The following is a 17,852-nucleotide window of genomic DNA, read 5'->3' on the forward strand; positions in this document are numbered from 1 at the left end:
GCGCCCTTTGGTATTTTTGCTTACATAAATAAATAAATAAATATTGTATGTGTATTTTGGTTATAAATATGCCAAAGCGATGCCTTCGCCTTCATTAAATTTACGTTTTAACGTTTGCTTAACCGAAAGTCATGACTAAGCGCTGGCCAAAGAAAACTTTTTGCCAGGCACACAAAACTTTTGACTTTAGCCTAGAACATTCGAACAACAACTGGCCTCAAAAAACATTTTCTTTTCTTTTGTGCAACTTTTTGAAACTCAATTGAAGTGAAGTACGCATACAATTGCCATGAAATTCAATATATATGGACAGTGAACAAATGATATGGGCAAGAGCTGTAAAAGTTCAGTTCACGTGCTGAAAAATGAGTGCGTGGCGAGCAGTTGATAAATGTTGCGATACGTTGGCAAAGCAAACACAAACAGCAAGTCAGACGGTTATCGCAGCAGCTAAGGACAACAAGTGCTTGGGAATTGTTACAGTCTCGAGTGAAAATTGATTGGCTAACGCTTCAATTCACCAGACACTAAGCAAATGCATTCAATTATGCATGCAAGCTAAACAAAGGCAAAGCTAGACAGCAGGATTATGCATACGCACTGTTGTACAAGCAAAATAAATAATTACCAATGCAAATATTTGCGCAAAAGTTTAACAAATTTTAGAATTTCATTAAAAGTGCACACCCAAAATTCTTGCTTAAGCCTTCAACTGTTTGCAAACTCGTTCAGGCTAAGCCTTCATTAGTTCACGCGCGCGTCATGCCGTTGGACACGCCCACACACACACACACATAACACACACGCTGACGCTGGCTAGTAAATAATTAAGTATTGACGTCAATACTGGCACAACAACAAATAGCAAATACCACATGTAAACACGCAAAGTAATTTCAAATGCAACGAGCATGATCTGCAAACAAAAAACTTAAAAATGTCAACAGCGCTATGTGCAATCGATCGTTGCTAACTTAGGCTTGTTAACAAAATAAAAATTGGCTTTAATTGCAGCACTTGACAGCTTTTTTTTTTTGTTTTTTTTTTTTGTACATAGCTTTGACATTGTTTAGTGCATTGGGAGAATGGTAATCGATTGAAATAGTCAAACTCTTGGCATTTAGCACAACGAAAATAAAAAACAGTGAGTTGCTTCGCTGGGGAATGTCGTTGTCGTTATTGGATTTTTCGGTTTGCCACACACACACACGTATACAAGTATATAAGCATGCTTGAGTATTGTGTCAGAAGTTTGTAGAACGTGTTCAAAATATTTAAGAGCAGCAAGCAAAACTAAAGCGCGCTGCTAAATTATAATATATAGCATATAGTTCTATATATCAGCCTTTGCTTATAAAGTATAAAATTTACGCTTGACTTTAGTCAAATTAATGATGTGCTTCAACAATTTAGCAAGTTGACTAAATTTAGCAACACTTTAGTGCAAATTTTCCATGAAAAATGAATTACTTGTTCAAATGCAAAATTTCTTTGCATACTTTTAAGCATTAAATTGCTTAATAGCAATTCAAATTCTTGGAAAAAGTATAAGTTATAATTATTTGATGTGCTTAAAGTGTGTATATGATAAAAGTGATCAGTAATATTAAAGCTTATATAACATTTAAGACTGCAAAGTCCTTTGCTTTTAAATTGAAGCTTGTTGGCAACTTAATTAAGCAACTGCCAATCAAAAATGTGTCTGCACTTCTTTTCTTTTGTAATTTGTTATTATTTTAAGTTGTCATTGCCTTTATTTAGACAAGCTCTTTACTTTAAGCTTAAAGCTGTCAATTGAGCTGCTGCCACAAGCATTTGCAACACAAAGCGCAATCAGGCTAACGACTTTGCAAGCGACACGCAGGCAAATGAACATAAAAATAAATATAAATATAAATATTTATGTCTTGCTGCTGACAATAAAATTGGAGAACGCAGTCAGACAGACACATCAAATCGCTACAGCGTATGCAAAATAAATACAAGCAGCATTTTAAATGCGTACCACGTGTCGTATGCGCAATTCGCAAGCAAACTAAAACATTGATTGGCACTGGAAGCAGCAGCATTTAGTTTTAGCGCTGGCAATTCATATTTTATAAGCTTACGAGCCTAAGTCAACTGCGAAATTGCCCTTGCCTCATTGATTGGTCGATAAAATAACCCAACAGACAACAGCAAGGAGCAGCAAGGAGCAGCAAGGAGCAGCAGCAAGAGTAAGCAGTAGCTTATGAAGCAGCTGATACTATCACTATGCAAAGAGGTTAAAGCAAAAAAAAATTGTGCTGCATCATTCAGCAGGCAACTTAAATATTTATATTCAATTTGACAAGGCGCAGGCAGAGTGTGGCCTTGAGCAGCGTAGGATGCTCTAATCCCTGCCAGAGTAAAGAAATGTGCCAGCCGCTGTGTGGCATGCTGACAATGCTGTCAAAGCGTCTTCAGCAGCAGCAGCAGCCTCATAAAATTTTGTGAAATTTAAGTGCCCAGCAAAGGCATTGGCAACAACAACAACAAACGCCCGCGTGAACATCCTTGACCTGCAGTCAACTTTTGTCACAGTTTGTTGCACCCCCAGGTCAACTAATGAGCGTTCAATAATTGTGCGTGTGGCACTTTTAAAGTTGCTTAGCAGCACATAAAATATAACTGAAAGTTAGCCAACAGTAAAACTTGGCAAGTTTACGACTTTGACTTTGGCCTTGCCAGCGAATTTTAGCCAGACTAGGCGCCTATACTTAAAAAACGTATAAATTTGTATGTAGGGCGCCAGCAGGCTATAAATAAAATGGAGTGCGCACAGTAGTATGGCGGCCTTGAATGTAGATTCACTAGATTTGGCAAACGCATTACGCATACGCTACGTTGCCAGTGACAAACTGGGCCAACTGCAAGTGAAAGTTGCATAAACTCGACGCTCTAAGCTGGCAATTAGTTTGCAATTTGCATTGACATTTAGTTCAGCTTTGGCATTCCACTTAAATCTAATGACAACCTTTGGGCTACTGGACGCTTGGATTTCCACACACACACACACACACTCCAAGTGCTAGTACGTGATAAGAGCTCATATGTCTGTCTGTGTGTTTGTCTTTTGCAAAATTAACTGCTTTTATCTGTTTGCCTTGCCTAGTGCCATAAAAACACTTTCCAAATGAACAAGCTACGTGTGTGTGTGTGTGTGTGCTTTTATTTATTTAGCAGCTAGTACTTTTGGCATACATGTATGTAATTTGTCTAGATGTCACATTTGCTCTAATGCAATGCCAGCATATATAATTATAATGCCCACAGCTAAATTACGTATACGACATACAAAAGAGAGAGCGAAAATGGGTGAGAGGGCGTAATTGTTATTGTTCAGTCATTGAGATATTTATCAAGTCAACTAGCTTAGTTTGCCAAATTGAAAAAATATCGAACTAAAAGTTAATGTAGCTACTAAAATAAATGGCAAGAGTTATTGATTTAAGCGCAAACAAACAAAAAGTTTGGCCCTTATATATTTTATCTATGTTATTTGCCTGATTTCTTGCTATAATTTCGTCCAAATTTGTTAACAAGTTTAGCCACTCCTCTGAAAATATTTTATCAATATTACTTGCCTGATTTCTTGCTATAAAATTCGCTTAAAAATATAAATTTAAGCGCAGCTACTGAATTTTTAGTTATCTTAAGCTTAGCTTAAAAACTGTTTAATAGTTTGTGCTCAAATTTATACTCAAGCCTAGCAAATTATGTGCAGCAAATAAATTGTTAGACATTAATTTTAATTATGCAACCAAACAATTTAACTACAATTTCCGTTGCTCATATTTTATGAGCTTTGGAGCTCTGGCCACGAAACACACTAAATAAATAAAATAAACTTGACTGCAGTTTGGCCCCAGCTGTTTGGCTAAACGGATTTGACAGCCATAACTCCTAAGGCCAAAAATGTTGCCGCCCCAAGAAAGTGCAAAGCGTCAGCAAAGTGTGCGCATAAACAAAACTTTTGGGGGGCCAACCCCAAAGTTTCTTCTCATGGCAACAAATTTACACTTGCTGCGCCAGACTATTATAGGCAACATTTGCATTGCGTCATTGCAAATGTGGCAAGTGGCAAGCAGCGCGCTCTGGCTAATTCATGGCAGTGCTGCTGACCTCTTTAAGCAGCGAGAGAGAGAGAGCGGCTCGAAATAAAAATACGCTACGTTAATTATCAAGGCAACGGAGCAACGCGTTGCCACAGCAACAGCAATAACAACAACGAAAAAAAATGCACAATCCACACGACAGACAACAAGTGTATGTGTGCGTGTGTGTGTGTAATAAAGTGTCGTTTTAATTACATGCATAAAATGCTGCAGTACTTGTAGTACAAAATGAATTGCAGCAAACTTAAGCGCTCTGGGGCAATTGTTGCACATGTGGCAACAACAGCTTGAGCATGACGTTGGCATAATTAAGACAATAGGGTAGCTACTTTTATAGTTTCAATAGCACATTTTTCGACTGTTAAACTCATCGCATTGGCTGGCATTGTGCTCAACTTTTTAGTTTGCCGCTTATAGGCGAAACTTTTGCGTTTTCTCATTAACAGCGTCAACACTGAGACTGGCAGCAGACCAAGTCAAGTTTGCACAGGTGGGTGGCAGCTCAAGGCGTAAAGTTTTGCGTTGCAGCCTTTAATATTATTATGACCACAGCAGCAAAGCGCATAAAGCACACAAAGCAGCATGACAGCAACTCAATCAACTCAACAGCAACTTACACATGTTAATTAATTTTGTGTCAAGCTCTGAGGATGCTGCTGCTGCTGCTGCTGTTGATGATGATGATGAAGTAGTGTAGCCACTTGCAGGCTACTCATCAATTATGCAAACCAACAACAGATTTGCATTAAAAATGTAGCCAAGCAAACGAGCTCTCCATCACGTATACGTCACGTAGAACAAGCATGACTTGGCACACAACTCAATGCTTAAAGTTAAGCCAAACAATTAAATGCAAACTAGTAGCCACAACTATGTGCGCTGGCCTCTAATTATTGCATTACACAGCAACTGAAGCCGCTAAACCGCAACAACTTGCGCCTAAGCTACATAACCTAATTTACACGTGTAGCAAACAAAATGCACTCACCTCTCATGCAGCCTCTCGCTCTCTTGTAGTCTCTCTCTAATGGCTGCCAAATTTAATTTTGCAACCGCTGCCAGGCCCAGCAGCCCAGTCAGCCAGTCAGTAGAATATGCCAAACAGATTTCCGGAGCGCCGTAGTCGTTGCCGCTGAGGCTACTCATATTAAATGCAGCACACGTTCAGCTCTGTGTTTGTGTTCAGGTGTGTGGTCTGTGTCTCTGCCTCTGTGCACACAATTTGAATTGTATTTCCAAAAAAGTTGCGCCATATTGCGCGAAAACTGGGTTGCCTGGCACTAAAGAATTGAATTAGTTGCAGTTCATTGTGCTTGGAATTGCAAATGCAATTAGGCTGTTTATTATGCCAACGTATAGACAATTATTAGTCGGGTGTAGTCACTTGGCCATTCAAATTCACAAAAACACACGCGCACTGCTTCATTCATGAAAAGAAAAACACGCGACAGCGTCCAGCACATTTGCATTGCTTACTTTACTCAAAGTTAAATTGCCTGAGCGCTATTGCTCGCTCACTCGCACGCACATTAGAAATGCGCTCAGCATTAAGAGAGCGCCCGCAGCTTAACCGAAGCTGTAGCTTATCAGTGCTGCAATATAAAGAGATAACGCGCGCTCTTAGCTTTGTACTTTTGCTTTTGCACTCTGTTTAGTGTTTGCATTCTTAACTGTAGTTTTGATCTTTGTTTTGAATTTAACTTTGTACGCACATTAGATATGCGCTCAGCATTAAGAGCGCGCCCGCACTAAACTTATCAATGCAGCAATCTAAAGAGAGCCTGTACGAAGCTGTAGCTTATCAGTGCTGCAATCTAAAGAGAGAGCGCGCGTTCTCAGCTTTGTACTTTTGCTTTTGCACTCTGCTTAGTGTTTGCATACTTAACTGTAGTTTTGATCTTTGTTTTGAATTTAGTTTTCCACTATTGTACGCACATTAAGTCTGCGCTCAGCATTAAGAGAGCGCCCTATGTTTATCAATGCAGCAATCTAAAGAGAGCGTGCACGCTCTGCGCCTTTTACTTTTGCACTCTACTGTAGTTTTAACTTGATCTTTGTTTTGAACTTAACTTTTTACATTTGCTGTTCTTTGTAAAACTCTCAGCTCTTTTCAAAACTCATGTTGTAAATTTATTTTTCTACTCCATTTTTTTCTTAATATAGCTTCAAGCTAATATAAAAAAAATTGCAAAAACGTAGTAGAAAAGAGAATTCATCTGCAACAAAACAACAAATAAAATTATTAAACAAAAGACAACAAAAACTAAAACAGCCGAGCAACAAATACAACAAAATCAAAAAAACAACAAACAGTTACAAAAATAAACACAACTGTAAATTGGTACAAAATACAAACAAAACTGCTGCAACTGTTGCAGCTCATCAACAACAACAATAACAACAATAAAACGCCGCTAGTAGTTAAACGTTTTTGTGGCACACAACAAAATTTACATTTTATGCGCATAGTAGACTCGTAGTTGTTTGCACTAAATTAGCAAACGCAACAGCAGCAACAACAACCAAATAAACAACAACAACCAATAAGCAACCATCAGCCGCATACAAACAAACCATCAATAAACACCAATACATCAACAACAACAAATAACAACAACAACAACAACTACACCACGTACACCACATGAGCCTAAACAAGAAGATCAAGAAACGCGACAGCTCTGAGTTATGACTGGTGAGAGCCAAAGGCGCCGCTGGTGTCGGCGTCGGCGTCGGCGTTGGCAGCGGCAGTCGCTACAAAGTGACGGCGCGCTGTGTGCCCGAGGTGAGCATAACATCGCCCACCAGCTTGGCCAGTCAAGAACAGCAGCAACTGCAACTTCTACAACATGAAGCACCGCAACAAAAACACATAACGCTGCTGCGCAGCCGCTCACAGCCGACGTCTAACAGCATTTTCTCGCCAGGCTTAGGCATAGCCGTGGGTAACGCAACTCTGGTCGAAGAGGAGGACTTTAGCTTGCCAACAGCGGAGCAACTAAACTGGAGCAGTGCCAGTGGTAGCAGCAGCATTGGCAACAAGAATGTGCTGCAACGTCAGCTGGCAACAACAACACAACTAGAGGAGCAGCAGCCACAACAGGAGGAGGAGCCACTGCAGCAGCAGCAGTCTGCAGCTGAAGCAGAGCCAAATGAACTGACGCCGTTGGTGGAGCAGCAGCCAGAGTTGTTGGGCAGCGCCAGCGCAGCAGCCATAACCACAACGACGCACAGTTATAGCCACAACTCAAAGACTACGCGCTCCTGGCCCGTCATCTATCGCAATCCGCATCACTGCGACTACGAGGCGTTGTATGTGCAGCAGCCGCCATCGGCGCCGCCAACGCAATCGTTCAAGCAGAACTGCTACTCCAATCAGTTCAAGCAGTCCATTGTCTACTCGAGCAGCAACGAGGAGCTGCCCGCTCTAGGTCCCGAGCTAGCCGAACTTGCGCCCAGGCAAACCACTTGCTACTACTTTGCGCCCAGCAGGCACAACAGCATTTATGAGCATCCCTCAGCGGTCGTAGGTGGTTCCTTGCAGTTTGACGCCGCGCACAATTCCGCCACAGTTGCTGCCTCTGCGGCGGCAGTGGAAAGCTTGCGGCGCAGCAACAGCATCTTGCTGAGGCAGAACAGCTGCGCCAAGGTTATACAACGTCGTGGCAGCGGTAGCGCTGCTGCTGCTGTGGACACCACTTCGTTGAGCTCACAAATGGACGCACTGGGCATGGGCAGCGGCAATGGCGGCAGCGCCTGCTGCTCCAGCTGCTGCATGGGACCGCCGCCTGTGCTGTTTCTATTCTTTACACTGCTGATGACCACCAGCGCTACGGCGATGCTATGCGCTGCCATTATGACTGATCACTGGGAGCATGTGACGTGGGATCGTGTAAGTTTGGATCGCTACTCCAATCGCTCGGGCTTGCATTTGGAGTGGTTGCTGGATGAAAAGGTTGCAGTGCTAAAGCCGGACAAGCGTGGTAAGTCCACAATTTATAGCAAAGTGTATTTCAAAGTTGTGCATACCTAAATCTCTTAGCTGATCATCGTTTTCGACGCGACTCGGTGTTTCTGGTGCCCATGCATGGCGGCATTTGGACCTTGTGCATTGATCTGCCCGTGCAGCAGTTGCAGGAGCTGCGTCGCAATCCCAAATTTCCACGTGGTGCGCCGCCTTGTGTCAACTATTTAGCTGGTTCCATGGAGAATGCACGTGGCGAGGAGCAGCGCAACGATTGGCAGCACAGTGAGTCGCAGGTCATCACACTGCAGCCACATCTGAGTACGTATTATGGTGCAATCGAGTCCCAGTTCCAAGTCCCAGTGACTAAAAACAGTTTTGGAGTTCACACACACACACACACAGACACATACACACTTAATTTATAAATAATTTAATTGTTGGCAATTGACGTTTTATTTATGCTTTTCAATCGGCACGCAATCCTTTCCTTTTTCTTTCTTTTGTATAAAAACATGATTTATCTTTTTGCTTAGCACTACTTGTGATTTTTTAGGCTTACGTACTAATTGAAAATGATTGAGAGAGATTGAGTAGAAGAAAACAGCAAAAACAAATAGTTATAAATAGTAAGAAATCGAGGCGCAATCGACGCCATCATGATGCGCTCTATGTAGCTCATTTTCTATGTGAGTTTTTAAGTAACGGTAACTGCATGTGTATGAGTGGGTTTTATATGTGTGTGTGTGGAACTGGAATGTGCAGTCTGTGTATGAAATTCTTAGACCGCAGCACGTTTGGCCGGCGAGCAGGCAGCTTCAGCCTCCGAGCTGGGATCCTCTGGCTTCTTGCGTTTAATCAAATGTGTGATATCTGTGGGCTTGGCCGAGCTGCTGCTTATAGCCGACGAGGATGATGAGCTGGCAGCAGCGCCATTAGCTGCTTTGGTAGCAGTTGCAGCAGCTGCTGCTGATGCTGTTGATGAACTAGACGCTGCCTCATCGCCGCCATTGGCGCTGCTGCTGCTGCTCATGGGCTTGATGTAGCTATCCAAAGCGGCACGCACCTCAGCTATGGTCTATAAAAGTTTGCATTAGTTTAGCTGCCAAGCAATTGAGAATCCTGTTTGCTTACCTGCGCCTGTGTCTCTTCAATCTCCTGTATTTTATCCAAAATCTCTTGCTTAGTTTCCTCCAAGTCCAGCATATTATTCTTCTCACGCTCGCTGGGATTCTCCTTGGCCTTAATCTCGGCAATTTCCTCTTCAATCAAAACGCTTGAGTTGCGCAGCGCGGCAGCGCCTTCCTTATTCAGCTGCTGCATTAAATAGGTTAAGCCAATCTTATAGTGCAGCTCGGCAAGCGCGCGTCTGTTTGTATTCGGCAGCTCGGCGTGTATCTTGAGCGCTTTCTCTGCAAATGACAAAAGGATACGACATTAGCTTTATGCACATTTTAAACTCAAGCGCGCGCACTCACCGTAATCCTCACGTGCTGCATCCAGTATGCCATTCTCAAACTCAATGTTGGCCAGCTCGGTTTGCACATCGGCCAAGTAAGGCAAGCCACTCAAGCCTTGGCGTGAAAAGATCTTAGCAGCGGCTTCAAGTATCTCCCATGCCAACTGCAGACTGCCGCTAACACCCTCGGCCTCCTCGTTTTCATCTTCTTCCTGATCCACATCCATGCTGCCGGTAGCTCCATTGCTGGTGCTTGCAGTAGCTTCACCATTTGAAGTGCTCGGGCGCTCATCATCGTTGGCAGCAGCAGCGCCATTGCTGCTGCTTACTTCATCTACAGCTGTAGGTGCCTTGGAGCTGCCAGCAGCTTCAGCTGCTTCGGCATCACCTGTCGAATCGGCTTCATCAGCAGCGCTCTCCTTAATGCTGGCCAATTTTTTGCCATTGCCATTTGCTTGTGCCGGCTTGGCTGGCTCAGCCTCATCTGCCTCTTCATCGTCGTCGTCAACCTCCTCTTCGTCGTCGGCTGCCTCATCAGGCACATCAATAACTTTGTTCTCATCCAGCGCCATGGCGATTAACGACTTGGCATAGCTATAAATAAATGAATTAAATAACAATGCCGCACTCCAAATTTATGTAGCACTTACAGCAAGAAAGGCTGACCCAATTCATCCGCCAGCTCGCCGTAGATTTCCTCATAGAGCTGGCATACTTGACTTAAATCATCCGCTGCTTCATCGTAGCTCTTGACCAAATAATTGCGTGAGCCCTGACTGAACAGCTCCTTGGCCTTCAATATTTTCTCTGCACGCTCCTGCTCCACTAAAACTGCATCGGGCGTTGTATCCGCTGCCACGGGCTCTACGGCTGTCTTTGTGGGCGCCTCATCTGCAGCTGCAGTTACAATTACTTCGGCTTCAGCGGACATTCTGGCAATTTGTTTGTTTAGCTGCAAATATAAATTAATTACAAAATTAATTGCAATGCTTTTTCTTTGTGCTTTGTTCTTATTAGTTACAATTCAATTTATTTTAACATAATTCCACCAATGCCTTCTAACCAACCATAATAACAAATTGTAGAGGTTGTGCCCTAGACGTCACCTTAGATGTATGTAGAGACCAGCTTAAGCAAATAAGCTATAATTACTTTATATATAATAATAAATATATCGTACGCACTCAGCTTACGCTACAACTTGCGTGTATCACAAATTTTCATACGCTTAAGCTTAACGCTTCAACTCATCTTCACTGCTTGCCACCAAATGTTGCATTGCACTTTGCATATTCGAAAAGTCATTAATGCAAGTTAAAATAAGCGTGAGACTAAAATAGGCAGCAACTAGAACCAAATACACTTGGCAAAGCAGCAACAATATTTAAACTAAAATCATATTTAAACTAAATTTTTAAGCAGCAAAGTGTATAGAGTTGAGAACAAGCAGCTGCTGCAAACTACAGTAAAAACTCTATAACTTTTACTACTTAGGCTGCCAAGTAAATTCATAGGCTCTAGCCCAGCTTAACTGTAGCTGCAACTAACTAAGTTAAATGTCAGACCATTGACAATAGCCAACCACAGCACAACACACGTGCCACATGTGTATGTGTGTGTCTGTCTGTCTGTGTGCGTGCAACAAGGCGTTCAAAATAGGTCATCATGTGGTTAGGCCTATGCTTTGCGTTTAAGCCCAACCACAAGCGCTATAAATTGCAATTGCCACTTTGGCTTTGCCACTACTTTTTTATGAGCCAGCCTGGATGGCATTTAATTGGCGGTATAGTCTGCATAGTCTATAGGACATGTAATTGGTTTTATGCCACTGATTGCGGCTATTAAGTATTGGAAAAACAAATGTTAAGCTAGCAGTCAATTGCTTTTCATATTCAGTCAATTAAGTGCAGCTGTGGTTTTCATAAGCTAAAGAGTGCAACTTGCAGCTAAGCGCATAAAGTTTATACAAACTACAGTAGTGAGTTGCATATTTAGTTAAATTTAGCTCACATACTTTGCTTTTAGCCCGCATATCCTCACATTTTCTTGTTAATTCCCTTTGTAAATTAAACTCCTTTTCGTCCGTTTACAAAACTTTACACAATTTAACGTCAAATTCTTTACTTTGCGCGCTCAACAAGGAATGCAAAATCTCTCCATATCCTGCTCACTGGTCTGCCTCATTATCTTGGGCAGCGCCGCCTTAGTTGGCGCCTTTGGCGTCTGTCAGCGTCAAATTAGCGCCATACTCATCACCGGAGTCATGTATCTGCTGGCGGGTAAGCTTACAGCAATTTCCACTTATTTAGTTGCCACTTTAATTGCCTTATCCTTGTTTGCAGCTCTCTTTGCGCTCTTTACGCTCATGATTATACACTTCAAGCGCCAGCAGGGACGTCCGATGCTGGACAGCGACTATGACGGCACTGTGGATGGCATTGTGGCGCGACCTGGGGGCGTCGCCATTGTGGCTAAGCCACTGCTTGGCGCACGCATATTTCTGACTTCATGGAGCTTGGATCTGGGCTGGGGTGGCGTTGTGCTTTGCGCTATTACCTCAGTGCTCTGGATTCTGCTCTCAAAGATCATGCGCTATAACCCCTTTTCGGCGCTCATGATTTAGCTAAACGCCCTGCCGCTCGGCGGCTATGGTGGCTATGATAGTTATGGCAGCTATGGCAGCACCCACAGCAGCAGCAGCGGCACCAGCGCCAGTTTTCTGTTGTCTGGGGCCTCGACGTCGATGCGGCAAGCGGAACATCGCGATAAGGGCAAATATATTCTCTGAGCGAGAGAGCGCGCTCTCTCCCCTCCCCTCCTCTCTGCTACACACACAAACAAACACAAACACACATACATATAAAAAAAAGCTACAATTTTCTATAATACTTAGTTAGCCACAGTACCAAAGCCTTAACTTGTTCTTAAATTTTAATAAATTATTAACTTATTGTAAATCAAATTTACTTTTTACTTGCTACAAATGCTAACAAAACACAACAACTTTTTTGTAATAACTTATACATATTATACTTATATTTAGCTATTCTACACGAATTAAAAAAACTATACACAGGCTACACTACTATTAACTGTATTTTCCCCCAAAAAGAGACAAAGCTTTTGCTTTGAACTGCTTAGTCTATAGTCAAAAATATCGCTTGCCTTTAAAATAAATCAAATATAGTACAAATTCGATACGTTCCGACAATTCTCAATGAAGCTAAACCATTTGCTGCTTAACAAGCTGTTTGCATTATCGAGTTTGTACTGTATTTGTAAGTAGTAGGTACAGTGTACACGCAACTTAGAAAAATGTTTAAAACTATCAAAATATATAAAACATAGAGTGCTTTAACTATGGTTTATAAAACTTATGCTATGTGTAAAAAACAAAAAACAATGTGCTTAACTCAAAAAAAATGTGTATTTTTATGCAAACGCTTGCCTTAAACAAAAACAAATAACAAAATCAAATACAAATTAAACAAAAATTATTTAAATATTTAAAAATGTTTTTTTTCTTAATGCTTGCTTAAATTCCTAAGGGGAATTCTTGACTACGCCAATGCGCGCCACTGCGCCAGTCAATTTTGTATGATATTTATATTTAATACAAAAAATATACAAGTTCATTAACATTAAAAATGACTGCTGCTCTCAGCTGCTGTGGCAACAAATAAAATAAATATGCAAATTTTGAAGCAGCAAAGGTCATTATTAAAGCCTTTTGTGACAATTTTAGCAACAGCTGTAACTGAAAATAGGCGCGTGGATCTTGAATTAAAACAAATTGTTACTGCAACTAAGATTAAACGCTCCATATTAAATGTTTTACATGCGTTCAACTCAAGATTACAAAACAGCGCAAAAAAGTTCATTCACCTGTATGAGTGTGACTGTGCGCATGTGTATATGTGTGTGTGTGCGTGCGAATATTACGCGCCATTCGCAGCAGCAGCTGCCCTCGGTGCCTGCCACCCGCGCCAAAATACTCACATATACGCGCGTACCACACACACATGCGCCGGCAACTCACTTGGGCATTTGTTAAAGCAAAAGAATAAACAAAACTACGGCACGTTTCGCACTGCAAAATGAAATTGCGACAGTTAATTAAAAGCGTTGAGTATTCGCAAAATCGCGTGCGCAAATGTATTTGTTTATACATATGCAAGTGTATGTGTGTGTGTGTGTGTGCTGGTCTTTCTGCTGTCTGCATTGGCATTTCGTAATTGTATTTAGACTCACCTATTAATGCGAATATTATTAGCGAAGTAATTTGTTGCGCTGCAATCGTATCTAACTGCTGCACAACAATGTCTTTAATTAATAACACTTAAAAATGTTTTTTCGCAAAAAATTACACGCAAAAAATACGCCGCGCAATGCTGATGGTAAAATAATTGTATCGATAGAAAGCACGCTGCCAACTTGCTGTGACAATCGAAACGCGGTTAGTGTTGTAAAATCTTTCATTCAATTCTAGTGTGCGAAATGCGCGGGTCACAACTTATTGTAGATGATACCTGCTAGTTGCACAATATCGATACATGTGATATTTTGATATATTGCCTACAACCCTATCATTTTTTGTTAAGTGAAAGTGAAACCTGCGCTACAGAACTGCTGTTCGAAAACAACAAAAATTTCATAATTAAAAAACAATTTACATAAATTGATTTGTAAAGCGCACAACAGAATAAATTCACAAGGTCAAAATGTGTGGCGGATTTACATGTTCAAAAAACGCGCTGATTGCGCTTAATATTTTATATGTGGTAAGCAGACCCCCCAAAAAATCATCACACAACAACAACAGCAATTTGAAAATTACGTTTTATGTACATCGAAATGCATTGGAGTGTGAAAAACACAGTTGTTTAACTATAATCATTTATAATGCGCCAAATTAGTGAGCGTTATTGATTTTTACAACATTTGTTGTTTATTTATAGTAACTGGCAATTATTGTTGTTTTTGCAGATGATTGGATTCTTGTTGATTGGCGTCGGTGTCTACGCCAGGGCAGCCTCTGTTGTCACCAATCTGCCAATTGTTGGAGGCATCTTGGCCTGCGGCGTTATACTCATCTGTATCTCAATGCTGGGCCTTGCTGGCGCTGTCAAGCATCATCAAGTGATGCTCTTCTTTGTATCCTTTGCACTCATATTAATGCTAGCTATGCACGCACAAGTGAACCTTGTGTGTATGCAGGCCACAGCCGAAGGTCAACGCCAGTCTATAAGACTGTCAGTTGTGTTGGCTTCAACTACACGTTTCCGCGCTATTGTTTAACATGCAAATTGTCATATGCTTGTGTGCATATAATTGAGTTTAGGCTTTGACATGAGTCATGGCTTTTAGCTGGAACGACAGTGGGGTCTGCAGACTTCCGTGCATTTAACAATTGCGTCATTAGAGATAACAGAATTGTGTCACATTCCGAATTTGGTTGCCCTTAACTCTTTTATTCTATTTATAGTACATGATCATTCTGTTCATGCTGTTCCTGATCCAGTTCTCCATTGCCAGCTCTTGCCTAGCCGTCAATGCCGAGCAGCAGCAGCAGTTTGCCGAGCAAGGCTGGAATACTGTGCCGCCCCAGCTACGCAAGCAGGTGCAAGATAACTTGTTGTGCTGCGGCTTCAACAACACGGCTCCGACTCCCAACATTATCAACAATCATGTAACCAGCACCGATGAGCCGAGTTGTGATGCCATCAATCGTTTGTGCTGCGCGGATTCGAAGGATCCGCTTTGCCATTGCGAGCCGTGTGGTCCGTTGCTGGAGGATAAAATTAACTATGCCTTTAAGTTATGCGGTGGTCTAGGCATTTTCTTCAGCTTCACTGAGGTAAGTAATCGCTTGGGCGCTGCTTAACGCTTTAATTTAACTACTATTGTCTTCCTCAATCATACACGCTATCAGTTCGTTGGTGTCTGGCTAACAGTGCGTTATCGCAATCAAAAGGATCCGCGCGGCTTGCCCAGCGCCTTCCTCTAAATTGCCTAACAAAAGTCATTAACAATTCTTTAGTTCATAGCCGACACACTGAGACCCTCTAAACATTGCAGTGTGTGCTGGCGGCAAAAATTAAATGTCAATGTGTAAATTTCATTATTTCAATCGTGGGTCTGTTTGGTAAACTTACACTAACACACACACATTTATACCAACAAACAACAACATTGATATATGCATATATATATTTAATAATATTTATACAAACAAAGAAATCTGCATGTATTAACAAACTAAGATTAGAACATATACATATTTGCGAAAAGCGGGCATAAAGAGCATTAGGCCATACAATACACATATACAATTTTAGAAATACTATATACATACAATATATACAACAAGCATATATAGCCTCATGTTTAATCTATAAAAAGCAAAATAGATCGTAAAACTCTAAGCAATCAAGTGTTTTCGAACTGAACATTAAACACACACACACAAATTTAAAATTATATATACAAAACTGTACTTGAATTCCCTCTAAACATAACTAAACAATTCATTTTTTGGCGATGTAACTGGCAGTAAATTTAGAGCATTTTAAGCTCGGCTAGCACATATGGTGAGAACATACAAAAAACTATAACTAACTTTTATTTATGCGTAAACATTATGAGTTTATATTTTCATACAGCTACGTAATCTGATACCTCACTGTTTATTTTTTAATGTTTTTGTAACTCAATATGCTTGGCGCTTTATTAAACTGTTTCTTTTTGAATATTTTGCACAGGTGTTGGCCGTTTTCTTGGCACGTCGCTATCGCAATCAGCACGATCCCTGCTATTTACCTGCACGTGCCGTCTTTCCGCATAACTATCAGTACTAAGCTGTGGAAAGCATTCGAATTGCAACTTTTTAGTCAATGGGACGAAGGCTGATTTATATAATTTTTGTACACAAAAGAACTTCCTAGGCATGAACTGAACGAGAAATGGAACAAAATTGCGGCAATTTTATGAGATTCAAGCGCGCGCTGAACAAATATATGTTTGTTTGTTTTTGAACAGTTCTTAGTTTTAATTTCGTTTTTAAGTTTTCCAAAATTTGAGATTATTATGCTTACTTTTTAGTCAATTTGTAACATTTATTTGGTTAAGCTTCTTCAACATTTTCTTTGCGCAACTGGCAACAATCATGAAAACAACTCGAACAAACATTTCGAACCTGATCTAATTGTAGAAACCAAATCAAGTGTAACTAGCAACTGTGTAACTGTGTTTTTTAAAACCAAACGTATATACAAAAAACTCATAACGTATTAAATATACAATACAATACATATTAAAGCAAAACTATAAATGTTAGACGTGTGTTAAATCTTTGCAATTAGCAATTGAAACTTATTAAATATTGTGAAGCTAAAAAAATATCAAACACCTTCCAATGAACAAATATAACAACTCTACCTATAAAGCTGCTTTAAACGCTTTGGTTCGCTTCAATTTTCCTTATTATCTTACTCGCTGCAACTAACAATTAATTCTTGCAAATTAAATAGACACTAACTGCTGAGTCCTTGCACCCACGCAAGTAACACGTTCTACACACACACACACACAAACAAACACAAATAGTTTAATTTACTTCCTTTCAAGCAACAAAGAAACCATTAAATAAAATTCTCTGTATTCTGTGCTGTGATTGAAATAAATATGATCTTTAAAATGAAAAGTCTAGAGTTTCAAATTAACGTTTAATTAAGCAACACAACAGTTGCTGTCATTAAACAAAAAGTTCAGTATGCAGCATCCTTTGCTTTCATTTATTAACGTGACTTGGCAGACAGCTCAACATAACAAAAGAGCTAAGAGCATGAGATAAGGGTGTGCTGCTCAACATTTATTTTGGTGTGTGTGTGTGCCTCACTCAAACTTTCGCTCAAGCGCGTGTGGCAAGTTCAATGTACTCGAGCGCAAAATGCTGCGCTCTTTAGACCGTTTGGGGAGCAGCAGCAGCAGATATTTGGTTATATAACTTGCTATGCGCAGTCAGGTGGTCCCAACTGTGTAGCTGTGTGTGTGTGTGTGTGTGTGTGTGTGTGTGTCTGAGCCTGGGCGTGGTGGCTGGCTGTCTGTTTTGGGACGACATTTTGTTGGCCTGCAGCGGAAGTGGTCAACATTAGTTGAGTTGCCAAGCATTTGTTATCTATGCACATTTATTTCTAAAGCTCTGTGCGCCTTGGGGTATTGAATTTGTTAAGCTTTGCAGACAGCTGTCGCTCAAACTGAAATTGGCTATAAATATAGATTTGGCAAGCAGCTA

At 40.9% G+C, this 17,852-nt stretch overlaps 3 protein-coding genes across 4 annotated transcripts; 2 read left to right on the forward strand and 1 right to left on the reverse strand.

Annotated features, from left to right (window-relative positions):
• The first annotated feature begins 6,479 nt into the window (after nt 1-6,479).
• Nucleotides 6,480-12,466, forward strand: LOC108603630 (CG11768). Its single transcript, XM_017992589.1, has 5 exons — nt 6,480-6,921; nt 7,064-8,119; nt 8,179-8,421; nt 11,701-11,838; nt 11,902-12,466. Exons 1-5 carry the CDS (start codon nt 6,825-6,827, stop codon nt 12,180-12,182), a joined length of 1,815 nt encoding a protein of 604 aa, XP_017848078.1. The 5' UTR covers nt 6,480-6,824; the 3' UTR covers nt 12,183-12,466.
• LOC108603632 (protein NASP homolog) lies at nt 8,536-13,958 on the reverse strand. Its single transcript, XM_017992591.1, has 5 exons — nt 13,811-13,958; nt 10,210-10,511; nt 9,579-10,153; nt 9,235-9,512; nt 8,536-9,178 (listed from the first exon to the last, which is right to left on the reverse strand). Exons 2-5 carry the CDS (start codon nt 10,488-10,490, stop codon nt 8,882-8,884), a joined length of 1,431 nt encoding a protein of 476 aa, XP_017848080.1. The 5' UTR covers nt 10,491-10,511; nt 13,811-13,958; the 3' UTR covers nt 8,536-8,881.
• A 207-nt stretch (nt 13,959-14,165) lies between these two features.
• Nucleotides 14,166-17,241, forward strand: LOC108601733 (tetraspanin-13). 2 transcript variants are annotated; one of them, XR_001915220.1, is made up of 5 exons: nt 14,166-14,340; nt 14,546-14,713; nt 15,045-15,416; nt 15,492-16,149; nt 16,321-16,412. XR_001915220.1 is itself a non-coding variant. In XM_017989654.2 (4 exons), the coding sequence occupies exons 1-4, from the start codon at nt 14,281-14,283 to the stop codon at nt 16,414-16,416; spliced, it is 696 nt and encodes a 231-aa protein (XP_017845143.1). In that variant the 5' UTR covers nt 14,166-14,280; the 3' UTR covers nt 16,417-17,241. The 2 variants fall into 2 exon arrangements, 1 of the variants encoding a protein (XP_017845143.1); XM_017989654.2 differs by lacking the exon at nt 15,492-16,149 and having other exon boundaries at nt 16,321-17,241.
• The last annotated feature ends 611 nt before the right edge of the window (nt 17,242-17,852 follow it).

The sequence above is a fragment of the Drosophila busckii genome, chromosome 3R (assembly GCF_011750605.1).
Source record: "Drosophila busckii strain San Diego stock center, stock number 13000-0081.31 chromosome 3R, ASM1175060v1, whole genome shotgun sequence".
Lineage (NCBI taxonomy): Eukaryota > Metazoa > Arthropoda > Insecta > Diptera > Drosophilidae > Drosophila > Drosophila busckii.

What these genes read in the sequence shown, in the direction of transcription:
- LOC108603630 (XM_017992589.1), top strand. Translation starts at nt 6,825, where the DNA reads ATGACTGGTGAGAGCCAAAGGCGCCGCTGGTGTCGGCGTCGGCGTCGG. An exon ending in GCTAAAGCCGGACAAGCGTG is followed by an intron (nt 8,120 to 8,178) that starts GTAAGTCCACAA and finishes TAAATCTCTTAG; the next exon opens with CTGATCATCGTTTTCGACGC. An exon ending in AGTCATGTATCTGCTGGCGG is followed by an intron (nt 11,839 to 11,901) that starts GTAAGCTTACAG and finishes CCTTGTTTGCAG; the next exon opens with CTCTCTTTGCGCTCTTTACG.
- LOC108603632 (XM_017992591.1), bottom strand. Translation starts at nt 10,490, where the DNA reads ATGTCCGCTGAAGCCGAAGTAATTGTAACTGCAGCTGCAGATGAGGCG. An exon ending in TGCAGCACGTGAGGATTACG is followed by an intron (nt 9,513 to 9,578) that starts GTGAGTGCGCGC and finishes TGTCATTTGCAG; the next exon opens with AGAAAGCGCTCAAGATACAC. An exon ending in TTGAAGAGACACAGGCGCAG is followed by an intron (nt 9,179 to 9,234) that starts GTAAGCAAACAG and finishes AAACTTTTATAG; the next exon opens with ACCATAGCTGAGGTGCGTGC.
- LOC108601733 (XM_017989654.2), top strand. Translation starts at nt 14,281, where the DNA reads ATGTGTGGCGGATTTACATGTTCAAAAAACGCGCTGATTGCGCTTAAT. An exon ending in CGCTTAATATTTTATATGTG is followed by an intron (nt 14,341 to 14,545) that starts GTAAGCAGACCC and finishes TTGTTTTTGCAG; the next exon opens with ATGATTGGATTCTTGTTGAT. An exon ending in TTTTCTTCAGCTTCACTGAG is followed by an intron (nt 15,417 to 16,320) that starts GTAAGTAATCGC and finishes TATTTTGCACAG; the next exon opens with GTGTTGGCCGTTTTCTTGGC.